We start from the raw sequence: 25233 nt of genomic DNA, 5'->3' as shown, positions 1-25233 counted from the left end.
TCCACCTACCCCCCCCCACCATATATATATATGAAAAAAAATTCTATAATAAAGTAATTCCTGCTCCTGATAAATTAATAACTGTGCACTTATTAATATGCAAGGCTTCTCCTAATGAATAAACAGCCTTATTGCTATTACATTACAATTCTAATAAAACTGTCTATCTACCTTATACTTCCCCCCCCCCCCACTACAGTTCTTCCAAGTTAAAACTGACTGAACACATAATATTAAGATGCTTTCTGAAAAATTTGAGGGTGCATACCCCACTGATAATGCATCCTCAAAAGGAACACAGTTAAAGCACATTCTGCATTATTTGCTACCAGCCATACAATTATATTCCTAAGACTAAAAATTGGTTAAAATAAAAGGAAAAACAATTGTTAAATAAGTTTATTATAATTCTTTTTTTCTTTTTTTGGAAGTACAAGGAAGTATTTCCTAATATTTAGAAAAATCTACATGTATAAATCAGCTAAATAAGAATAGTTAAGAATTAAAATTACAAAATTTTCTCACGTGAAAAAATTTTTAAAATTAAAACACGAGGTTCAACAAGTATAAGAAACTGAATTCAATTAATGAGACACGAAAACATTACAAATCTGTGACTGTTAACGAAGTAAAAAGGAATGACTGAGTAAAGATAACAAAGAATAAACGACAAATTACAAGTCCACCTTTGGTGCTGGGTGTAGGAACATATTGGAACATTGCATTAGGAAAGCAACCTGTCAGGTCTGCAGCATGCTAGTTGAAAATACTGTACTAAAAAAATAAAAAATAAATAAAAAAAGCAGCACAACCAACACTGTAAAAATGGCAAAAAGTTGGCAATCTACTGTCTGTATGAAAATTCAACACAGTTACTTATTTTGACTTTACAGTAGTGTCTTGCTATCACAAATTAATGATTATTAGACAATGAAATAAATAATTTAGCAAAAGAAATAGTTCTTGGCATAATTCTAATTGCCTTGCTTGATGTCTTTAAACCTAACTAGTTATCACACTAAAATAAATAATCAGTGAAACATGATTCACTTTACTGTGAAAGGACCTGAAGTCTGGTGAAGACAGCTCTCCTCTAGTAAATACTGCCAATAAATTTACTCAGACAAACCATTCTTCAAAAACTGGACTAAAAATGACTAAATAAATATTGACTGTGTAGGCTGTACATAGTGGCACAGTCCTTCAATGAAGAGACATTTCCACTGTCTTCTGGCAGAGCCTCTTCACCATGATTGGCATGTGTATCCAAGATAGACTGGAGTGAGGTATTTTAGAACCAAAAGTGGCCTTTTGTCAGTTTTTTTTTTTTTTTTTTGTTAAGATATTAAATCGTTTCACCGTTCTGGAGGTCTTTCTCTCAAAATAGGACGTTGTTTTTCCCTACAAAACTTCTTGTGCACAGGCCAATCACGCTGCTGACAATATGGTCCACAATATCGTGCTTCTTGACACCTGCCACAGATGCTGAACTCTCTTGGTTCTTGTTCAATGTTTGTGCATGGTGGATAATGGCACTCATAGTAGCAAGTAGCATCATCTGCAAAAAATAATAAAATAAACAATAATAACAACCCTAAATAAATAAAAAATTAAGAAGTCAAAAACACAGATGTTAAAGAAGTGTGAAATTCAGTGCTGTGTAAGATCTCACAATATCACACAAAAACATCTAGAGCAAACAAAACAGTTAATACATCTCCTTTTCATCGGATATTATTTAAGTTTCATAAATGTTCTTTCGGGAAAAAAAAAAAAAAGATTCAATTTTACTCATAAAAATTTGCTTTCAAATTGGAAAACTATAAAATTAATATTTTATATTAAAAAAAAAACATTTCTAATAAAATCTGATATACAAGAATAGCTGGAATAACAAAGATGAATATGTAGACTAATTGCTAGGTAGCAAACTACTAAACCTAATGGTTTAGTACAGTCTTTAAGATGTTACATGTCAGCTATCAAATAATTTTGCTATCTTATAAATAAATTATGAACGAGTGCATATTGAATAAGTACATTTCATATCCCCTTAACTTTTCCCTTAAAATATCTATGAAATACTGAAAACATAGCAATTTCTAGGCTCTTGGGATAGTTATACATTCGTATATTCATATTTTAAAAATTAGAAAGCAATTCAACAGATCCATAGTACAATTTAAAAATTAATAAAACATGTTCAAACCCATTACACATTTTTTAACCTAGTAAGATCATTCAAAGATGCCCATCTCACTCAGGAGTTCACAAATTCAACTGTACTTGCAACTTACTTTACATTGAAAGAACAAAAGCCTAGGTCAAATTACACAGAAATATTTAATTTATTATATATAACAAATCTGATCTGGTGAAGCATGTTCTATATAGTCTACTCACTCGGTTAGTGCTAGCAAGATATGCTGACCATCCACATAAAATTTTGGACAGAGAGGTAGTATTTAAAGAGGTCACATTACCAAACCTTAACAATGAATGCATGAATTGTTTAGGACTGCGACTTTGCCTCTTTCTCCTTAAATAGTATTAACCCTCCAATTCTCATGATATTCTAGACTTTACTCCACTCCCTGCCTCAATGTGACAACATCTGATGTCCCAGGATTCTAGAACATACAATTGATCCTATAAGAGCAGGGCTGGGTTCTTTAACTGGGGGTCTGTGAACTTGAAAAAAACATCTTTTTTTACACTAAACTTCAACCAAAATCTAGCATTTCTTTCAATTATTAATGTAAGCAACATTATACATTCTGATACTGTATCAAAGATGTTCACCTAGCAAGAAAAACTAACTGATATTAGGACAAACTATTGGAGTTACATAAAAAAGAGAGAATTCTGGTGTTCCTTGAGAGAAGATTATTCCTGCCTTATAAAGAGAGCTATGGAAGTACTAATTCCATTTGTAACAATATTATCATCAAATTCCTGATGATGTATCCTCAAGGGGTGTACAGGATATGATAGTACTACACAAAAAATTTACATCATTACTAACTTCCTATCTATAATTTTCCTCCAAATCAGTCTGTTACTTGTCAAGACTCCAACATTATCAGATCTTATATTTCTATCGTCTAAGGCACTTTGTACCGTATCCATCCACCTATATCTTGGACTTCCTCTGGGTCGTTTTCCTACCAACCTGGCAGAGAACACTTGTTTTGCTAATCTTTCTTCGCCCATTCTGTTTAAGTGACCATACCACCTCAGATTAGCTCTGCTAATGCATTCCTGGATGCTGACAATGTCAAGTTCTTTCCTAATATCCTTATTTTTAACATGATATTGCCATTGATGCCATCTGTTCACGCCTCTAATCTTTCTCAGGACTCTCATATCTGCGATCTCTAGTTTTCAGTCAAGTGTTCTGACTGAAGACTTCTGACCCAGCTCTCGGATCCATAAGTTAAGACTGGTTTGAACACTGTCTTGTATACAGCTAATTTACTGTTCAGACTTATTTCTCTTTTATTTCATATGAATTTATTCAATTGACTTCCTACCATACCAGTTTTGTTGATTCAGTTGTCTATTTCGATATTTAATTTACCATCTTCACCAAAAATCATGCCTAAGTAGCTGAAATGTTTTACTTGTTCCACAGGTTCTCCATTCACAACACAGTTGACATTTTCAACGATTCGACCTATTTTCATTGTCTTTGTCTTTTTATTGCTGATTTTCATACCATATCTATTACAACAGTTATTCAATTTAGTCAGGGAATTTTGCAAACTTGTAGCAGATTTATTTAGAAGTATAACATCGTCTGCATAAAGCAAAGAGCTGACATTAACATCTCCAATTCTGATATCATGTTCAATACCACTTTCTTCATAATGTGATCCATATAGATAATGAATAACAGAGGGGATAATGTACATCCTTGTCTCACAACAGATTTAACATTAAACCATCCTCCTGTACTTCCTTCAATTCTAACTGCTGACTTACAACTCCAATAAAGACTAAGTATTGCTTGATATAATGTCCCATTGACATCATATAACTGTAGCGTATTGAATAGCTTCTCTCTTGGCACCTTGTCATAAGCTTTTTCCAGATCGACAAAACTTTGAAAACACAGATCTTTGTTATATTCCCATGCTTTCTCAACTATCTGTCGTAAAGTGAAGATCTGATCCTGACAGCCTCTATTCAGCCTGATTCCAGCTTGTTCTTCACCAAGCTTTTTTTTCCCACAATTCTTCTCAACTGTTTCTCAAGTATACTTGCATAAATCTTGCCAGGAACATTCAGTAGGGAAATACTTCTGTAATTCTCATTCAGTTTTATTTTGCTTTTTATATATGGGTACTATGAGAGCTCTACTCCAATCATTGAGAATTCGTTCCTCTGTTCAGGCATTCTGACCTATGCAGCGCAGCCACTGTAAGACTTTTATACCACCATACTTAACCATTTCTGGTCGAATATCATCTACTCCTGAAAAGAGTAGATGATATTCGACCTTTCCACATTTCAAGCCTTTGATGGCTTTTTCTACTTCAAGTATGGATATGCATTCCTGACTGTATGCCTTTTGAGTGTTTTTTTACCACAGTGCTATCACTGCTTGTTTCATTTAGCAATTTTTCGAAGTAATTACTCCATACTTCAAGAATATCTTTTTCTCCAGTTTTCATGTCACTTTTATCATCTGTAAGTATTTCCCTGTAATTCCTTTTACAGCACTCTTTCCTCCATTTCTGAGCTTCTTCAACAACCTCCAGAATATTTTGCCACCTTCTTGATATTTGTTTTCTGTGTTCTTGCCAAAGTACTCCCATGACTTTTGTTTAGCTAGTTTTACAGAGTGTTTAGCTTTATTACATTTGTCTCTGTATTCTCTCTAAGAGCACAAGACAAAAAAAAAAAGTGTTTAGAATGAAGCTGAAAATTCACTCCCCACTTGTCTCTGATAACTTGCCTGTGGCAGGTAAGCATGTAGATTTCTATAGTCTTGTGTGTAGTGGCTAATACTTATAAACAAGCTACCCATTTTACTAAAGTAGCCACAACACTTATTTTACAGCCTGTAACTTTTAAATGTGATGTAAACAATATATATGAAAGAAAGAAGAGATCCAAAGCAAAAACCAACAGACTGGAGTTTAGACAACAGTATTCCTTAAGATAAAACAAGTTCGAAAGTGTTTGAACAGGTTCAAATACGTTTTAAACCACGCCACCGTTCAACCCTCTGCTACACTTTGTTAACCAACTTAAAATTTTAGTAATGATACTCAGTAATTCAAGACAAAATATTCCAAAATCTATGAAAGTGCATATATCTGTTACAAAATTTGCAAAGCCTCCATAGCTTAGTCAGTACTGATGATGCCTCTGGTTAGAAAGACGAGGATTCAAATCTCATCTAGAATGCAAAGAATCTTAATCGGGGCTTTTCAACTTTAAGAAGTTAGTTGGTCATATAGAGGTGGCAGGTTTTTCTTCCCAGAAACTCTGGTTTTCATCCTGCAAAACCAATCAGAATACATGCTTATAATGAAAATAGGATATTAGCCTGTCTATTATAAGACAGTATTGGGTTTCAAAGAAGCCAAGTTACTTTGCAGTGACAGACAACTCAGCCTAACATGAAAAACAGAAAAGAAGATGGAGGGGGGAGGGTTCTGTATAAGACAATGTTTTGGATTGCAGATTTGGATTAAAACATCTCAAATTACATTTGAATTACTCAAGTAATTTACAATAAAATAAAATAACTTTTTTCCCTTTTTTTTTACTTAAGTTCAAGTTTAATTTACTTTTATTTTTTGAACATCACTCATGAGAGGTTGTAAATCTTTCATTCATTCAGCACCATGGGCAGACTAATGGCTGGATAATCTCCAAAACCCACATTCCAGAGAACAAGATGGTAAACTTTTCAAGCCACTTCAGGTCTCAAGTAAAAAGGCTGGTGATTACCTCTCCATCACACACCATGCAATGTAGATTTAAACAATCAATAGCTTGCTGAATATAATGTGCATGCTATCCATTCTGCCAACCAGGCCAGCAAATGTTGTATATCTTCACAACACAAATCTTCACATCTTGCATATTACATTGTGTGTTTTCAATATAGTTTTTTTCAATATGACTTCTGTCCAAAAATCCAGGTAGCCTACAAATTCTTTTAAATATATTTTGTGGCTTATATTTGCAGTTAACTTTATTTCTTAGTTAATTTTTTTTTATTGATCCCATACAAGAGGTAAAAAAAAAAAACTTGTAAGCACATTATGATGTGCGTGTGGCAATATGCTTTAATATCTTAAGAGGCTTTTTTTTTTTTTTTTTTAAATGTGATTCCCATCCAAGAAAGGTTGTATACCTATACTACATTAGTAACATAGGTGGATGTAGGATTTATTTTCCTATTTTTTAAATTCAATTTTTACCTGGTCTGAAAACCATGCTTCAAAGACCAAACATGCAAATTTTTCAAGCCACTTCAGGATTCTAAATAAGCAGAGTGGCAGTCTCACACTAGATAATTAAATTTTTCTACTACCGATAGACAATAACTTACATGCCCATAGAAGGAGTCAAATCTAAAGCTAGTTTGTTGGAGAGCAGATATGCTAAACACTCCACCAACAACATCAGTTTAGTCATACTTAGTAATAATTATTTTTCAGGTAAGTTATAAATTCTTCAGATGTTCGTCCTTTTTCAAGTTTTTCTTTTAATTATCTGTCTTTTATATTTAATTTCATCTTCAGTTTTTTTTTTGTTTTTTTTTTACTACTTAGCCATCTTTTAAAGGATATTTTTTCGAATTTTTTTTTTTTTTATGTGTTCCCAAATTTCTGTATGTTGCTCATGAGAATTTCTTTCGTATTATTCCATTCTTCTTTCTGTTCTTTCTTTTTTTTTTTTTTTTAAATATTAAACTTCGTTCACATAAATATCACATACCTGGCAGTAACCACAAATTTAATAAACTTATTTTATATTGGAGTTTAATTATTTTCTCTTTTTAATTATAATTATTATCCGAGACCTCCAAGTAGTTAAAAACTCATTGAGGAAGGATGCAGATCACAGTAGCTGCTATACCTTCTCTTAACTAATTCAAACCAGATGCACTCAACTACTTCAACACTGTTCAACTCACTCATTAACTCTCACCCCTTTCTCAACTGCAAAGAAAAACTTAGCTCCAATGAATTATCTTTGAGGGGACAAAAAATTATCTTTGTCCACTTCCCACCTTCCAATATAACAAAGAATTTCATCAGTCAATAACCTATAAACACCTTTTCAAAAGGTTATAGACTTCTATCATATCACCCCTCTTTCTCTTGTTTCAAACATCTACAGTCTATATACTCTCAATCTTTCCTCATAATTTACATTCCATAATCCCTTTGTTACGCTCCAACAAACTGGCTTTGGGTTTGACTCCTGCCCTGGGATACACCACTGGTTACTTTAAATCTAATAGATTCACTCACCTTATACCACTTTCTGATACCTATCCATCAGCCAACCACTTATCCAAGCAATAGTTTATATTCCAATCCCATATTCTCCAGTTTATGCAAAAGCCTTTCATGTGGTATCCTATTAAATACCTTAGTAAAGTCTTAACAGTATCAGAGTATATCCATTCCCTTTATCCACTTCGACTACAACATTATTATAAAATACAAGCAAATTGCTAAAGCATGACCTTCCTTTTAGTAAACCCATGTGTCATTGCAAAGTAAAGATTGTCTGTTGATTCATTCTGTAAGCAAGTTTTTATCAACTAATCTAATATATTCATCACCACTTCAGAGATACTGACAAGTCAGTAGTTACACAAACTACATTTTCAAAGGGATCTTTCTTGAGCTGAGAGTCAAGGTATACAAACACGTTAAGGGCCAAGCCAATTTGGCTGAACATTCCTTTTGCTATATTGAATTCATAATTCAGATTATGCGGCTGCTCTTGAACCCCGATCTCATGTACTTCTATCTCTTCATCCAAAGTAGTGGTAACACTGTACACCATGTCACATACACCTGGCTGATAGATTTTAGACTGGAGAGTGATTAGCATACCTGCTCTCAAACCAACAGGCTGTGGTTCAAATCCACCATAGACATGGATGATTGTAAATGTCTTAGGTGGAAAATAGATTTCATCTCTCAGTGTGGGACCCCCTTCCCCATTTATTGGAAGCCTGAAGTGGCTTGAAAAAGTTCAATGTTTGGTCTATAGCAGGGTGTTCCAAACTGATTAAAAAAAGTATAAAAATAAAAAAATTATATGATTTATAAAAAAAATGGAATAAAAAATCCTTCTTCCACCCATGGTATGAATGTAATATCATCATCATCATCATCATCAAATTCCTGCCATGTACCCTCAAGGGGTGTACAGGATATGACATTACTACATGAAAAAATTACATCATTACTAACTTCCTATCTACAATTTTCCTCCAAATCAGTCTGTTACTTGTCAAGACTCCAACATTATCAGATCTTATATTTCTATCGTCTAAGGCACTTTGTACCGTATCAATCCACCTATATCTTGGTCTTCCTCTGGGTCGTTTTCCTGCCAACCTGGCAGAGAACACTTGTTTTGCTAATCTTTCCTCTCCCATTCTATTTAAGTGACCATACCATCTGAGATTAGCTCTGCTAACACATTCCTGGATGCTGACAATGTCAAGTTCTTTCCTAATATCCTCATTTTTAATATGATATTGCCATTGATGCCATCTGTTCACGCCTCTAATCTTTCTCAGGACTCTCATATCTGCGGTCTCTAGTCTATGGTCAAGTGTTTTACTTCTGACCCAGCTCTCAGATCCATAAGTTAAAATTGGTTTGAACACAGTCTTGTATACAGCTAATTTAGTGTCCCGACTAATTTCTTTCTTATTCCATATGAATTTATTCAATTGACTTCCCACGATACCAGCTTTGCTGATTCTGTTGTCTATTTCTATATTTAGTTTACCATCTTCAGTAAAAATTGTGCCTAAGTAGCTGAAATGTTTTACTTGTTCCACAGGTTCTCCATTCACAACACAGTTGACATTTTCAATGATTCTGCCTATTTTCATTGTCTTTGTCTTTTTATTGCTGACCTTCATACCATATCTATTACAACAGTTATTCAATTTAGTCAGAGAATCTTGCAGACTTGTAACGGATTTATTTAGAAGTATAACATTGTCTGCATAAAGCAAAGAGCTGACATTAACATTTCCAATTCTGATATCAGGTTTAATACCACATTCCTTCATAATGTGATCCATATAGATAATGAATAACAGAGGGGATAATGTACATCCTTGTCTCACACCAGATTTAACATTAAACCATCTTCCTGTACTTCCTTCAATTCTAACTGCTGACTCACAACTCAAATAAAGACTAAGTATTGCTTGATATAATGCCCCATTGACACCATATAACTGCAGCGTATTGAATAGCTTCTCTCTTGGCACCTTGTCATATGCCTTTTCCAAATCGACAAAACTTAAATACAGATCTTTGTTATATTCCCATGCTTTCTCGACTATTTGTCGTAAAGTGAAGATCTGATCCTGACAGCCTCTATTTGGCCTGAATCCAGCTTGTTCTTCACCAAGCTTTTCTTCCACAATTCTTCTCAACCGTTTCTCAAGTATACTTGCATAGATCTTGCCAGGAACACTCAGTAGGGAAATACCTCTGTAATTCTCACATTCAGTTTTATTTCCCTTTTTATATATGGGTACTATGAGAGCTCTACTCCAATCATCGGGAATTCGTCCCTCTGTCCAGGCTTTCTGAACTATGCAGTGCAGCCACTGTAAGACTCTTATACCACCATACTTCAGCATTTCTGGTCGAATATCATCTACTCCTGCTGCCTTTCCACATTTCAAGCCTTTGATGGCTTTTTCTACTTCAAGTATGGATATGTATTCCTGACTGCATGCCTGGTCAGTGTTTTTTATCACTGTGCTGTCATCACTGCTTGTTTCATTTAGCAGTTTTTCAAAGTAATTACTCCATACTTCAAGGATATCTTTTTCTCCTGTTTTCATTTCACCTTTATCATCTCTAATTCCTTTTACAGCACTCTTTCCTCCATTCCTAAGCTTCTTCAACAACCTCCAGAATATTTTGCCACCTTCTTGATATTTATTTTCTATATTCTTGCCAAAGTCCTCCCATGACTTTTGTTTAGCTAGTTTTACACACTGTTTAGCTTTCTTACATTTGTCTCTGTATTCTGTAAGAGTAAAAGCTGACTTATTTGCCAGGAACTTTTGATATGCTTTCTTCTTTTCCTTCACTGCCTCTTTAACTTCCTGTGTCCACCAGGGAGTTCTGATTTTTTTATCTTTGCACACAACCTCACCACATGCCTCTCTGGCAGAATCAATCAATGTTTCCTTCAGAGTTTGCCACTGAATCTCCAAGGTTTGATTCCTGTATGTAATATAGATTCCTGTATGTAATATGAATGTAATATAGATTCACAAATAATTTTTGTGGGTGGGAACCACAAAAATAGACTTCTGACACAAGGGTATGGTCTGCATTCACTAAAATGATTCAACATTTATTTGTTCTTTTATGTGCAGCATGGTGATAGAATTCTTTTGGATCACCTTTGGCCAGTAGCGAAATTTTTTTTTTCCATACTTCAATTTAGCTTTCTATATAATAATCTTAATTTTTCTGGCCTGCATGAAAAGTTATGAAATATATAAACTTCTCTCACTCTTAAATAGTCAGTTTGGCAGAAGACAGAGTAATGTTGAACATAAAAAATATGTATCTAAATATGTAAAATAATAAATTTTACTGAACCATTTTTCGGAAGTTAGACGATAGAACCTCATTAATTTTCACTAAGAGATATCAACATGAGCACTCAAGATGTCGAAAAAGTACTGTTTCATTGTTAGTGATTTGAATTTCAGATTTCTATCATCCTTACTATTTATCCATTTCTTCCATGCTTTTATTTCTAATTTTATGATCAAGATAGAAACTAACATTAGATCTTCAGTATGCTGTGAATAATATCTGCAAAAATCCACTAATACTTTTTTCCCCTTCTGTATCAGTCTGAATTAAAATATAATTAGCAAAGGAATTAAAATTAATGAATAAGAATATGCTTACCTTCTTCTTCAATAATTTCTCCATTTGCATTGAAACGTTTTGCATTACTAGTTATATCAGGAAAATGCTGAAAGAAAGCAGTCTATCAAATAAAACTATTTTTATAATAATTTGATTTAGTACATGAACAAAAATTTCATATGGCTAAAACTTTGTCCTATATGTTCTGTTACTTCTTTTAATGGAAATAATGCACAGGACTAAGAAATGAAAATAAATGCGAGTTTAACAATCCTAATATTTTTGCTTCTGTTATAGAAGTATGAGTGGGATGAAATATAAAACCAGAGTGCACAAAGAAACAACAAAAGAAGTAGAAAGGATCCAACTCTAACTAATTGTAAGAAGGAATTTACAGCTCTGGGTTGAATCTTTTCCACCCTTTCCAGACCAAGAATGGCATCTTATAATTTCAATTATGTAATTATTAAATTTAAAGCTGATCTAACAATTATCATTTATCAGTGTTAATTTTCTAATAAAAATAATTGAGATCTCGGATATTAATACAAGTGTTGATCCCCGATGATGCCAATTTGACTTCAGCGAAATATAAGTAAATAATTTTATTTATTAACAAATACGTTGTTAATTTTCTTAAACTATATATGATATACGATAAAGCTGGTTTAACAAATCTGCTGCTGATTCTAAGGAAAAGTCTTCATTGTGGTGAAGCACAGTAGTTCCCCCCCCCCCCATTTGATTCTCTGTAAGCTATCCAAAACATGATCAGTTAGACCAGACTGACCATAATTATGGTCAGTCTGGTCTAACTGATCATGTTTTGGATAGCTAAGGATTTTGTTTTATATCTATTTTTATTAATTTATCATGTATTTTGTATTTATTTCTGTATTTTGTTTCACTGTTCATACACACAGAAAGACTGAATAATATTGTGCTGATGGGAACACATGCTTGTCACAGTGTCAAATAATACATACATATATATACATATATATATATATATATGGGAGGTGGTGCTTAAGGGTCAAAGTTGTATAACTGAGAGGAGACATCCACATAGCCTTTAAAGGAATGCGGAGAACCGACCATGGCTTTTGACCTAATGTCCAATCCTCACCTTCTCATGGTGCACCCTCTTGGGTATCTACCTGGATACTGAACAAACGAGGATGGGCTAGAAATTTGGGATTTAGCCGACAAAATTGTATTCTTATTGGCTTAAACCAAAATACAAAATGATGGTACAACATGACAAATTTGCATGCCGGCTGGGTTGTCGCCTGGTTAAATAAGGCCCCCATTGTTTTTGCCAGGGAACCAGGGCAAACAGTAAAAAGGCAGTTACTGGAACAAACCCTAAAACACACCCCAACTCAATATCACCAGAGATGAAGATCAGTACTGTCAACATAAGAAGCCTGAATGGCAAAGAAATAGAGCTAGCTGAGGAATTAGATAAGTACCAGATCGATATAATAGGGGTGACAAACAAAAAAAGACAAAAACTGGTGAGATCTTTCTGAGCAATAAATACAAAATGTTATATTCAGACAATGAAAATCAAGGAAAAGAAGGAGTAGCCATAGAATTCAACACTAAATACAAGGCTAATCTTCTTGAATGGCAGGCAGTCTCAAGTAGATTGATATGAGCAAATATCAGAATGAGTGATTGGACAATGAGACTTATTTGTTTATGGTCCCACAGAAGGCTCTACTAACGTAGAAGTGGAAGAATTTTTTGAGGCTTTAGAGAAAGCTACTGACTCAATGAAAAAGGAAAAGTTGGTCCTTGTTGGGGATCTAAATAGCAGAGTAGGAAGTGATTGTCACACATACTAAAATATTTTGGGAAAATTTGGAGAAAAGAGCAAATCTAATAATAATGGCAAATACCTGTTGGATTTTTGCTCAAGACATGGACTGGTTATTACTAACACCACATCCAAACATAAAAATGTGCACAAATTCACATGGAGAGAAGAGGAAAGGAATAAGAAAAGTCTCATTGACTATGTTCTTGTTGATAGTGATGTTTTCTCCCTGGTGCAGGACACCAGAGTGTACACAGGTTTTGAAATTGGAAGCGATCACTATTTAGTCTTGAGCAGGATAAAATTGAATTTCATATTGAAAAGAATAACATGCAAGAAAGTTTTAAATCGAATAAAAGTTGAACAGCTCTCAGATGCAACTGTAGACTAACATACACAAAGATTATTAAGAAAAAATGAAAGAGTTTGAGAACATGAACCAAACCTTGAAGAAAACCCTGATTGATTCAGCCAGAGAGGCATGTGGTGAGGTTGTCTACAAGCATAGAAAAATCAGAACTCCTTGGTGGACACAGGAAGTAAAAGAGGCAGTGAAGGAAAAGAAGAAAGCACATCAAAAGTTCTTGGCAAATAAGTCAGCTTGTGCTCTTAAAGAATACAGAAACAAATGTAAGAAAGCTAAACAGTGTGTAAAACTAGCTAAACAAAAGTCATGGAAGGACTTTGGCAAGAACATAGAAAATAAATATCAAGAAGGTGGGGCAAAATATTCTGGAGGTTGTTGAAGAAGCTCAGGAATGGAGGAAAGAGTGCTGTAAAAGGAATTACAGATGACAAAAGTGACATGAAAACAGGAGAAAAAGATATCCTTGAAGTATGGAGTAATTACTTCGAAAAATTACTAAATGAAACAAGCAGTGATAGCACTGTGGTAAAAAACACTCAAAAGGAATACAGTCAGGAATACATATCCATACTTGAAGTAGAAAAAGCCATCAAAGGCATGAAATGTGGAAAGGTCGAATATCATCTACTCTTTTCAGGAGTAGATGATATTCGAGAAATGGTTAAGTATGGTGGTATAAAAGTCTTACAGTGGCTGCACTGCATAGTTCAGAATGCCTGGACAGAGGGACGAATTCCCAATGATTGGAGTGGAGCTCTCATAGTACCCATATATAAAAAGGGAAATAAAACTGCATGTGAGAATTACAGAGGTAATTTCATACTGAGTGTTCCTGGTAAGATTTATACTAGTATACTTTGGAAATGGTTGAGAAGAATTGTGGAAGAAAAGCTTGGTGAAGAACAAGCTGGATTCAGGCCAAATAGAGGCTCAGAATCAGATCTTCACTTTACGACAAATAGTCTAGAAATCATGGTAATATAACAAAGATCTGTATTTAAGTTTTTGTCGATCTGGAAAGGGTATATGACAAAGTGCCAAGAGAGAAGCTATTCAATACGCTACAGTGATATGGTGTCAATGGGACATTATATCAAGCAATACTTAATTTTTATTGGAGTTGTAAGTCAGCAGTTAGAATTGAAGGAAGTACAGGAAGATGGTTTAATGTTAAATCTGGTGTGAGACAAGGATGTACATTATCTCCTCTGTTATTCATCATCTATATGGATCATATTATGAAGGAAAGTGGTATTAAACCTGATATCAAAATTGGAGATGTTAATGTCAGCTCTTTGCTTTATGCAGATGATATTATACCTCTAAATAAATCTGCTACTAGTCTGCAAGATTCCCTGACTAAATTGAATGACTGTTGTAATAGATATGGTATGAAGGTCAGCAACAAAAAGACAAAGACAATGAATATAGGCAGAATCATTCAAAATGTTAACTGCATTATGAATGGAGAACCTGTGGAACAAGTGAAACATTTCAGCTACTTAAGCACGATTTTTAGTGAAGATGGTAAATTGACAACAGAATCAACAAAGCTGGTATGGTAGGAAGTCAATTGAATAAATTCATATGGAGTAAGAGAGAAATTAGTCGGAACACAAAATTAGCTGTATACAAGACAGTGTTCAAACCAGTTTTAACTTATGGATCTGAGAGCTGGGTCAGAAGTAAAACACTTGACCAAAGACTAGAGACTGCATATATGAGAGTCCTGAGAAAGATTAGAGGCGTGAACAGATGGCATCAATGGCAATATCATATTAAAAATGAGGATATTAGGAAAGAACTTGACATTGTCAGCATCCAGGAATGCATTAGCAGAGCTAATCTCAGGTGGTATGGTCACTTAAATAGAATGGGAGAGGAAAGATTAGCAAAACAAGTGTTCTCTGCCAGGTTGGCAGGAAAACGACCCAGAGGAAGACCAAGATATAGGTGAATTGATATGGTACAAAGTGCCTTAGACGATAGAAATATAAGATCTGATAATGTTGGAGTCTTGACAAGTAACAGACTGATTTGGAGGAAAATTGTAGATAGGAAGTTAGCAATGATGTAATTTTTTCATGTAGTACTGTCATATCCTGTACACCCCTTGAGAGTACATGGCAGGAATTTGATGACAATGATGACTTCCTACCATACCAGCTTTGTTGATTCTGTTGTCTATTTTCATATTTAATTTACCATCTTCACTAAAAATGGTACCTAAGTAGCTGAAATGTTTTACTTGTTTCAAAGGTTCTCCGTTCACAACACAGTTGACTTTTTCAACGATTCTACCTATTTTCATTAACTTTGTCTTTTTATTGCTGATACTCATACCATATCTATTACAACAGTTATTCAATTTAGTCAGAGAATCTTGCAGACTTGTAGCGGATTTATTTAGAAGTATAACATCATCCGCATAAAGCAAAGAGCTGACATTAACATCTCCAATTTTCGTATCATGTTTAATACCACTTCCTTCATAACGTGATCCATATAGATAATGAACAGAGGGGGATAATGTACATCCTTGTCTCACACCAGATTTAACATTAAACTATCTTCCTGTACTTCCTTCAATTCTAACTACTGACTTACAACTCAAATAAAGACTAAGTATTGCTTGATATAATGCCCCATTAACATCATATAACTGTAGCGTATTGAATAGCTTCTCTCTTGGTACCTTGTCATATGCCTTTTCCAGATCGACAAAACTTAAGTGCAGATCTTGGTTATATTCCCATGCATTCCCTAATTATATTATGATAATTATGACATCTTCAGACCTCCATGAAATCAGGAAACACTAGCGGTCCTGACTATCAAACACAATGCTCAAACTATGTATGCCTTTGATTCATTTACTATTTCTACACTTGCCACACTCTTGAACAAATGTGTTCCACTTGTCACTTTCCAAGAAAAATCCTGCTCCATGCGTTTGCATTCATGCATGCATACACACTGCCCTTATACAATTTACAGAGGATGGCATCTTGTTCTGCTTATGACTCTTTCACTCTGAAAAATTTCTGTATAAATCTGATATAAGCCCCTCACAAATATCTCACACATATCCCACCTTTCTCCTCCTCTGTGCTCTGCAGATGGCATTCCAAACACCAATGCTGCCACTCTTCTCTCCCCTTTCTTTTTATCTGACCCCCACAAAAAAATTACAAGATCTATAGCCCATCAGTACAACAATAGTAAAAAGAAAGAAGGAATCTTTTGCATTTCTTTGAACAGCTGAGGGTTATAATCTTTGCAGTTATATTCTTTGAGGGATGCTGTTCCAAAAAATAGAGATAGATTTATGAAAGAAGAGAACTTGGCTCATTAAGTTTGGAGCAAGATTGTAAATGGATACACACCAGCAGCGCTCTTGTTCCTGTGGTTTGGAAAGATACTAAAGGAAGGAGAGCAGCCAATTCAGCAGAGCATTGCCCATGAGAGCACTTGCAGAACTAGGTATACGCTCACACATTTGGAGTGTGTGGTATTTAATGGGTGAACAGATTTGGGATTTACACAGTATTAGTAGTCATACAGGAGAGAAGCAGTGTCTTGTACAGAAAAGTACGCTGAGTTTTATGGCAACTGCTGAGATGTGTTTTACTAGGAAAGGCAGGGGGTGTAGGCCAGCCAAAGGATTGGAGGGGGGGGAAGTTGATCATGTTTGGATTACTTGAGTTATCAAAATTTAAGGGGAAATTGATGCTTTTTTTTTTTTTTTTTTTTGCAAATATTAGAGAACTACATTTTGATAGCACTGAAGTTTACAAGGCACAGAAATCATAGTTTAGGGCATTGATTGTGGTAGATATTGAGACAGTTTCTAATAACTGGGCACTACAAGATTTGTACACGAAGAGTGGGGCATAGTGTCATCAAAGCTATAGATGGGATTTAAAATCAGTGGGAGTGTGTCATTTATATACAGGAGGGAAAATAGTGGAAGTACAGAGTCCTTGAGGTACTCCTACATTGGTAAACAAATATGAGAGGGAAAGCTGGCAACCCAAATGCAAAGGACAGAAGGCAAGTCTTTGGATAAGACCTAGAAAGCCTGCTAAGCAAAAGACCATAAGATGGCAATGTGCTGAGCAGCCATTTATGCTAGATCCAATTAAATGCCTTAGAAATGTTGAGAGCAACCATATAATTTTCTTCAAACTAGTCCATGGCTTGACTACAAAAGGTAGGTTGTGTAGTCCAGATTGAAACAAAAGTGGTGAAATCCATATTGCCAGTCTCTACAGGTAGAAGGTTTCAGTCAATGACCTTTCCCACGGTCTCTGTGGGAAAAGACCTAAATGAGATCAACTGGACAATAATTTGTTGGCCGACTTACCACCCCTTTTTTGGAATGGGCTGAATGTGGGCTTTTTTTTTTTTTTTTTCAAAACAATAAACAGATGCCAGTTGAATATGAGAGACTGAAGGTGAAATAATACAAGTATTAGTTCTGTCTTTCTGGAGAAAGACTAGGAGTGGCATGGAGTAACCAGTTCTTGTAAAATGGGGAGAGGGTTGACTGCCTTGGTCATGAATGCAGGAATTAGAAGATGAATGAAGCCAATAATTCAGCCTTCTCTTTGGATGATTTTATTATAGCACCATCTGGATGCAGGCATGGTAGAATTCTACACCAATGGGCAAAAAGTTGCACAATGAGACCAGTAGACAGCTCTCATTTGAACAAGAAGCAAGTTTGCAGCATTAAAGCCATGAAAAACAATGACACTACCTCTACATGCCAAGGTCCTCACATCCTTGCCACAATAACCCATTGTGTTGTCTTTACAGTACGATAAAAGTCACTTAAATTTTATGAGAGAAAAAAATAAAAAAAAAGGAATACTTTCCTACTCTCCTTCATACCTTTTCTTAAAATACTAACGTTCACTCCCTTAGGTGATCCATTCTCACTTATGCATTATATGAAAAATTAACTCCCAACAAAATTGCTATCTCCACTGCTACTTAACTGCCAAGTCTCTTCCTGCTATATGCCAAAAACGTTCTCTTGTATCTACTATCAAATCTTTAGAAAACTTATGGTGCTATTGAATGACTTTTTTTTTTTTTTTAACCTAATTTTCTAAATCTTACAGCCCACAAATCTGCAATTTATTCCTAGTAAATATTCCACACACTTAATACCAATTTGGTTACTGAACTCCAGTTCTCCACATCTTTGCTTCACAAAACCTAGGCAACTGAAGCGTAGCAAATTATAAACCTGCCATTTAAAGCATGTTTCTATTCACAATTTAATTTTTGTTATTTCTACATTTGAAAGATATTTTTATGGGTCGTTGATGATGAAGATAGTTTAAGTTTTCTGGTAAAACTAAGATTCACCGAATGTTGTGCAGAATGTAATGTTATTCACTTACCTCTTCAACTAAGTGATCTGGTGGTAACTGTTGAATAGCAGCCCAATATAAAGATTGCTCCCTTTGTTTCATTTGTGGTTCTATGAAGAATGGTTCAGAATAACCGAATGGGAGAAGACATAAGTTCTCTAGTCTATTGTCCATAGTAATTCCATTCTTGTGGACCACTCTAAACCCAGGAGCAATTCCACCAAAGTGCCTTTCCCTAAAAAAAATTATTTTCTTTTAAATAACAAAACTGCTGTTTTATTCAGAATATTCATTCCAAATTAATGGTTTATATTATTATTACATCAGAGTAAGTAATATAACTCTGAATTAATTCTTGTAAACTGTTAGAAATTAAAAATATAACTAAACTACTATTCAGTGAAATTTAGTAAACCCTTAAAACGTGATTGAAATTTTGTAATACAAAAATTTCAATTGCGATGAATTGAGTGAACAGAAAGGCTTCAGAAGAGGAATGGGAACTATTAATGCTATCCTGGAACTAAAAATACTAATAGAAAGATCATTTGAAAGAAACAGGAACATGTGCATATGCTTCATAGACTTTCAGAAGGCCTTCGACTGGGTAAAACATAATAAAATGTTCAATATATTAGATAAATTAGACATAGAAGATCATATACTTAAGATTATAAAAATGATTTACAAAAAAACAGAAAATGCAGCTGTTTAATTCTGAGACTTCTGAAGTGAAAATGAAAAGGAGTTAGACAAGGTTGTATCCTTTTAAATTTATTTAATATCTATAGTGAGATAGTGATGAAAAAGATTGAAAACAAAAAAATAGGAATTAGTATTAATGGTATAAAATACAACAATCTTAGATATGCTGATTATACCATTCTAATAGCAGAAAACAAACAAATTAATCAAATTACTGCAGCTACTAATTGAAGGTAAAGAGTTTGGATTAAATATAAATGCAAAAAAGACCAAATTTATGAAAATCTCAACAGAAAACAGATTCAAGCCAGAAATATTCATAAACAATATGAAAATTGAACATACAACAGAATACAAATATTTAGGCACCCTCTTTAGTGCAGATGGAAAGCAAGACAAAAGAAATAAAAATAAGAACAGCCATAGCTAAAGATGCCTTCTGGAAAAATAAAGATCAGCTCAGAAGTTCTGCAGGTATTGCAACAAAAAAAAAGAATAAGAACATTAGTGTAGCCAGTTTTCACATATAGAAGTGAGACGTGGATATTCAAAGAAGAGAATAAGACAACAGATAATGGCTTTTGAAATGTGGTGCTATAGGAGAGCTCTGAAAATCTCATGAACAGATTACGTGACAGATACTGATGTCCTAAAGAGAATGAGAACACAGAGATCTTTATTACAGGAAATGATCCAGAGAAAGATGAGATTGGCAGGACATGTACTGAGAGGTTCAGCAGGACAGAGGATACTAACGTTTTAGAATGAAAAATTATGGAGAAAGGATCTAGAGCAGTGTTTCTCAACGTTTTTTGGATCGTGCCCCACCTCAACGTCTCAAAGATTTTGATGCCCCCCCCCCTGCATAATAGTCAGTCAAGTTCTGAAAAAGTATAATATAAATATACATAAATATGTACATTTTCTAATTGTCCCCCTGTGGAGCATACACCCCATGTTGAGAAACACACTGATCTAGAGGTAAAAAACAAAGAATGGTTTGAAGACATAAGATCATGGACAGGATCACATGGCTATGCAAAAACAAAAATGAAAGCCACCAACAGAGAACTATAAGTACATGGTGCTGCACCCTCTCACTGAAGAAGCTACATGAAGAAGAAATCTAATTCTCATTTAGTGGTCCATCAAAAGTGCATTAATTATTCTCAGCATAAAAAAGGCCAATTTAAGCGGTAATGTTCAAAATGAATGACAAAAATGGATTTTTGCTATGTTAAAACCTGATGTCCCATTTATAAAAATTATTTTGCTATATTTTATTTTTCTATATTCTATAGCAAAACTTATTCTATAGCAAAAATTATTTTGCTATAGAATAAGTTTGCTATATTTTAAAGGAAATGTCAGGCTTATATCTCACAACAGAAATATTAAAGGCCAACAGTGATTTTAAACAAGAATACACACCAAGAGAAAAATAATGAAATGGTCTCAGATATGAATACCTACATAGCTATTAGCAACCCTGCTAAAAGAGTTAATAACAAAAGATTACTAGCCAATTGTACTTTGCACATTTAAAAATTACTCCCCAGAATTTATGAACTTAAAAAATATCAACAAAATTAACACTCTTAAGAAACCAAATATGAGATGGATTAACAGTCTGCCTAAAATGATGTAAACAAAAAATTAGCAGCAACAATCAAGGATTTGGTTGTTTCTCCTCCAACACTGTTACAGGATTTAATAAAAATTAATCTTAAATGTAATTATTATTAAGAGAGGCCTCAAGAACTCATTGAGGGATGCCACGTACTACATGCACCAGATATCATACTTATTCATGAATTCATTCACACTGCTTGCACTCACAACATCTAATAGTAATCCATTCCAATCATGTACCACCCTATGAGAGAAAAATCTAGGCCTCACCTCCTTCTGAGCAGCATTCATTCTCAGCTTCCAACGATGCCCTCTTGTCCTTTCCCCACCCTCCATAAAATGAAAAATTCCATCAACTGAAATCCTGTATTATGACCCTTTCAGAAGTTTGTGGGTTGCAATCATATCATCCAACTTTCTCCTGTTTGCTAGTATATGCAGTCTACAAATTCTCAATGTGTCTTCATCATCAGTATTCCACAATCTCCTGATATCATTTTTAACACTCTCCTTTACACTCTTTCCACTGTATCAGAATCACAATAGAAACCAGGACAACAGACCTATGCACAATAGTCCAAATGAGGTCTTATCAAAGCCTGTAAAGAAGCAAAATGGCATCCTTATCTTTACATGTGAAGATTTGTTTCAGCATTGCAATTATCTTTTGACTTGTATTTGCAATCATTGCTACTTGGCCCCCCTTAACTTCAACTTCCTATCTACTAACACTCCAAGATCCTAGCCTCATTAGTTTCTTCAAGCATAATCCCACCAATATAATACAACATTGGATATCTAATCACGCCAAAGTGCATGACTTTACATTTACTGACATTGAACTGACACCCATTTTCCCATGCCCACAATTCCAGCCTATTCAAATCGTTCTGCAAGTGCTGCATATCAGCAGTATTCCTGGTTATCCTACCTATCTTTGCATCATCAGCAAATAGCTGTATGTCGCCTGTCAAATCCTTCCCAATATCATTTATGTAGAGAATGAATAATGATTTATGACACTTGTCAAAATTACTAATGAGAAGTCTCACAATAATTTTTCTTCCCAACAATTCTTATTATTTTTATTTCAGGAAATTTGACCTATGTTATGCTTGCAATGCTGCATTAGCTTGTAAAATCTTCTAGAAGTCATCCAGATTGGTATAGTTTGTCAACGAGCTACTTGGAATATTACTGTAATACTAACTTATAACGATGTCTTAAGCACCAATAAATATTAACAGAATGAATGGTCCTGATAATATTGCATCCAAATCTCATAATAATATCCAAAAGCATTCAAATATTGTAATAAAACCAAAATAAAGATTTTTAATAGCAATGTTAATGTCGTATGATTACATGGATTAGAGACATGTAAATTGAATAAAAAAATAAATGAAAAGGAAGATAAAATAAATAGTTTTCAAAGTGTTTGCATAAAATATTTCGCCCTTAACGTATAACCAAGAATGAACTTATATAAACAGATTGGGCAAAAAAAAGTACCAGTGCAGAAGGAAATGGACTGGGCATGTACTGAGAATGGATGATAGAAGGATTTCAAGAGTAGCTTTGATGTGGATCCAAGAAGTAAAAAGTCTAAACTAATTTGGCAGAGAATGACAGAAAAGAAAGCAAGAATGGATGATTGGGATTTTTAAGACATATATGGAAGAAATAGAGCCCTGCCTCGTGTGCCATGGGACACAAAGAAAATAAGTAACAGTCCAGATATAACAGAAAACCTGTCAAATGTGCTAAAGCAGTTTTTGGTAAGCAGCACTAGGAAGCAGATTCTGCATAATAACTAGATGGCAAATGATGGTACTGAGACTTTGAAAAATGTACAAGGGTGATCTGAAAAGTTCCAGCCTAACAATGAAAAAAAAAAAAAACAGATTTCAAAATTATTTTTTATTTTTCAAGACTTAAGACTAATACATTTATTCCAGCACCATTATTCCATCCTTGTAGTGATTCTCAGGTAAGATGTGCAAAATACCCCTCTACAGCTGCAATCATCTCTTGATTCGAAGAAAAACGATGACCAGCAAGGAAGAGTTTTAGTTTTGGGAAGAGACAGAAGTCAGAGACAAATCTGGGGAATAGGGTAGATGTTCCAACAATTCATAGTTCAGATCCCTTAATTTTCCCATTGCCAAAACACCTTTGTGGGCAGGTGCATTGTCCTGATGAAAGATGATTTTTTTTCTTCTACAAACCAGATCTTTTCTCATGAATTTTTTCATCTAGTCTGGTAAAAGATTGGAATAATATTCCCCTTTTATGAACTTCGAATGAATTTCTTTTGGTATTAAACCTTCTTTTACAAATAATTTTATAACTGCACAATACTCAATTTTATCCATTTCAAGGGATACAGACAGCACTTTTGCTTCAGACAGCTGTATAAAACAAACTACTTGATAGAATGACTTGTAATTGCTTATGACAGATGTACCAACTTAGAAAAAAAAAAAAAAAAATCCCAATTTCAGTCCTAATGAAAATTTTTCTTCTACAAAAGAAATTCCTTTATCATACCACAGTCCTGCATTCTCATGTCTTATTTTTGGTATTTTATTTGGGAATCTCTTATTAAAGATTTCTTGATTCCATCACCCTCTAAAATGATAATGTGGCTGAAATATACAGAGTTCTTTGCAATTTGACCATATGTCCTCACACCTGCTCTTCCTATGCTTTTACTCAACTTGCAAGAAACCCTTACTGCCCATCCTAACATGTACTGAAAAATTTCCTTTACAATCAAATTCTATAAAACTCCTTCAGTAACTTATGTTTCAAACTCACCTGCCATTTTATTATAGAAAGTGAATAATTTATTTGGTGTATGATGACAATAGCCACAAGACCCATACAGGTAGGTACAACGCTATATTTAGAAACCAATATAATGCTATTGGTTGTAACAGCTTTGTCTGTAAATTATGTTCTCTGACCAATTTGTCAGTATGTATGATGAAAAAAACCAAAGCTTCCAGAGAAAAAGCATTCACAGAGCAGGGTAGAGCTGCTTGCCATACAGTATCATATTCCTACTATCCATTTCCTTAACTAATTTTTCCAAAAACTTAACCACCTGAGATACTGATCTGTCTACAATTTGCTTTTTAAACCCCATGGTTTGAAGCTGCCTTCATGTAATGAAAATGTTTTGCATTCTTTCCAATCCCATAGCACAGAGCCATGGGATTTTTTAAACAGTCTAATTAAGGAAAGCATCACTTTTTTTGCACATTCCTGCAACACTCCAATCACATGAATGTTCACACTGCAATTTATTCTTCTTATTATTATTATTAAGAGAGACTTCCAGGGAGTCAAACTCGTTGAAGGAGGCCACATATTACACACACACACCAGTTATCATACTTATTCTTGAATTCATTCCCACTGCTTGCACTCACAACATTCAATGGCAATCCATTCCAATCATGCACCACCCGCTGAGAAAAATCTAGCCCTCACACCCTTCTTCCCCACCCTCCATAAATTGAAATCCTATATGACCCTTTCAGTAGCTTGTAAGTCTCAATCATATCACCCCTCTTTCATCATCTTATTCTTTTTACCTTTAGTTTATTCAGATCCATTCTCACATCAGTCCCTGCCATATCAGTTGCTGCATTATTTTCACCTGCTTGAAACATCTTGCAATGGATCACTTGGTAATCTGTATTACTGAGTGATTATTTATATTAATAGAAATATTTTGCATTCTTTCCAATTCCAATTATTAAAGCTATCCTTCAATAATTATTCTTCCTTTTAATTGCTACATATCAAAAACGTTTTGGAATTTAAAGAAACGTCTCATAGCACAAGTATCTCTTAACAACTTTTTGGGATTTTCTATGGTTTGCTTAGCTAAACGTCTTGATCTGATTTTTCCTTCACCATGCTTGTCCATCTTCTTACTCGTGCTTTGTACTGTTCATAAACTTGTTGGTCACATTTCTCTTTATATATCATCCATATTTTCTTTTTTGATATTCCTGCTCAATAATTTATTAGAAACCTGGCAGAGAACACTTGTTTTTACTATTATTACGGGCAACTCCAGGGAGTCATTGGACTCATCGAGGGAGGCCCCAAATCATATTCATCACAACTATTTGACATTCATACAGTATCTATCATACCTCGCCTTAAACTCATTCA

General features: G+C 34.4%; 1 protein-coding gene across 3 annotated transcripts in view; it reads right to left on the bottom strand.

The window, feature by feature from the left end:
• Positions 1 to 384: 384 nt before the first annotated feature.
• Positions 385 to 25233, bottom strand: part of LOC150092413 (zinc finger MYND domain-containing protein 19-like) — a 99712-nt gene continuing 74863 nt past the window's right edge. For all 3 annotated transcript variants that reach the window (XM_090415016.1, XM_090415017.1, XM_090415018.1), the window contains exons 4-6: positions 18736 to 18940; positions 11172 to 11238; positions 385 to 1558 (exon numbers count right to left, since the gene is read on the bottom strand). In XM_090415016.1, the coding sequence (XP_090271142.1) occupies positions 1356 to 1558; positions 11172 to 11238; positions 18736 to 18940 (475 nt within the window). In that variant the 3' untranslated portion in view covers positions 385 to 1355. The remainder of the gene's footprint in view (positions 1559 to 11171; positions 11239 to 18735; positions 18941 to 25233) is intronic.

Source organism: Typopeltis vanoorti, chromosome 26, assembly GCF_054136105.1.
Source record: "Typopeltis vanoorti isolate ZY-2024b chromosome 26, IOZ_Tvanoo_1.0, whole genome shotgun sequence".
Lineage (NCBI taxonomy): Eukaryota > Metazoa > Arthropoda > Arachnida > Uropygi > Thelyphonidae > Typopeltis > Typopeltis vanoorti.
The sequence above is the reverse complement of the archived record's forward strand: the minus strand, read 5'-3'. Positions and strand labels throughout refer to the sequence as shown.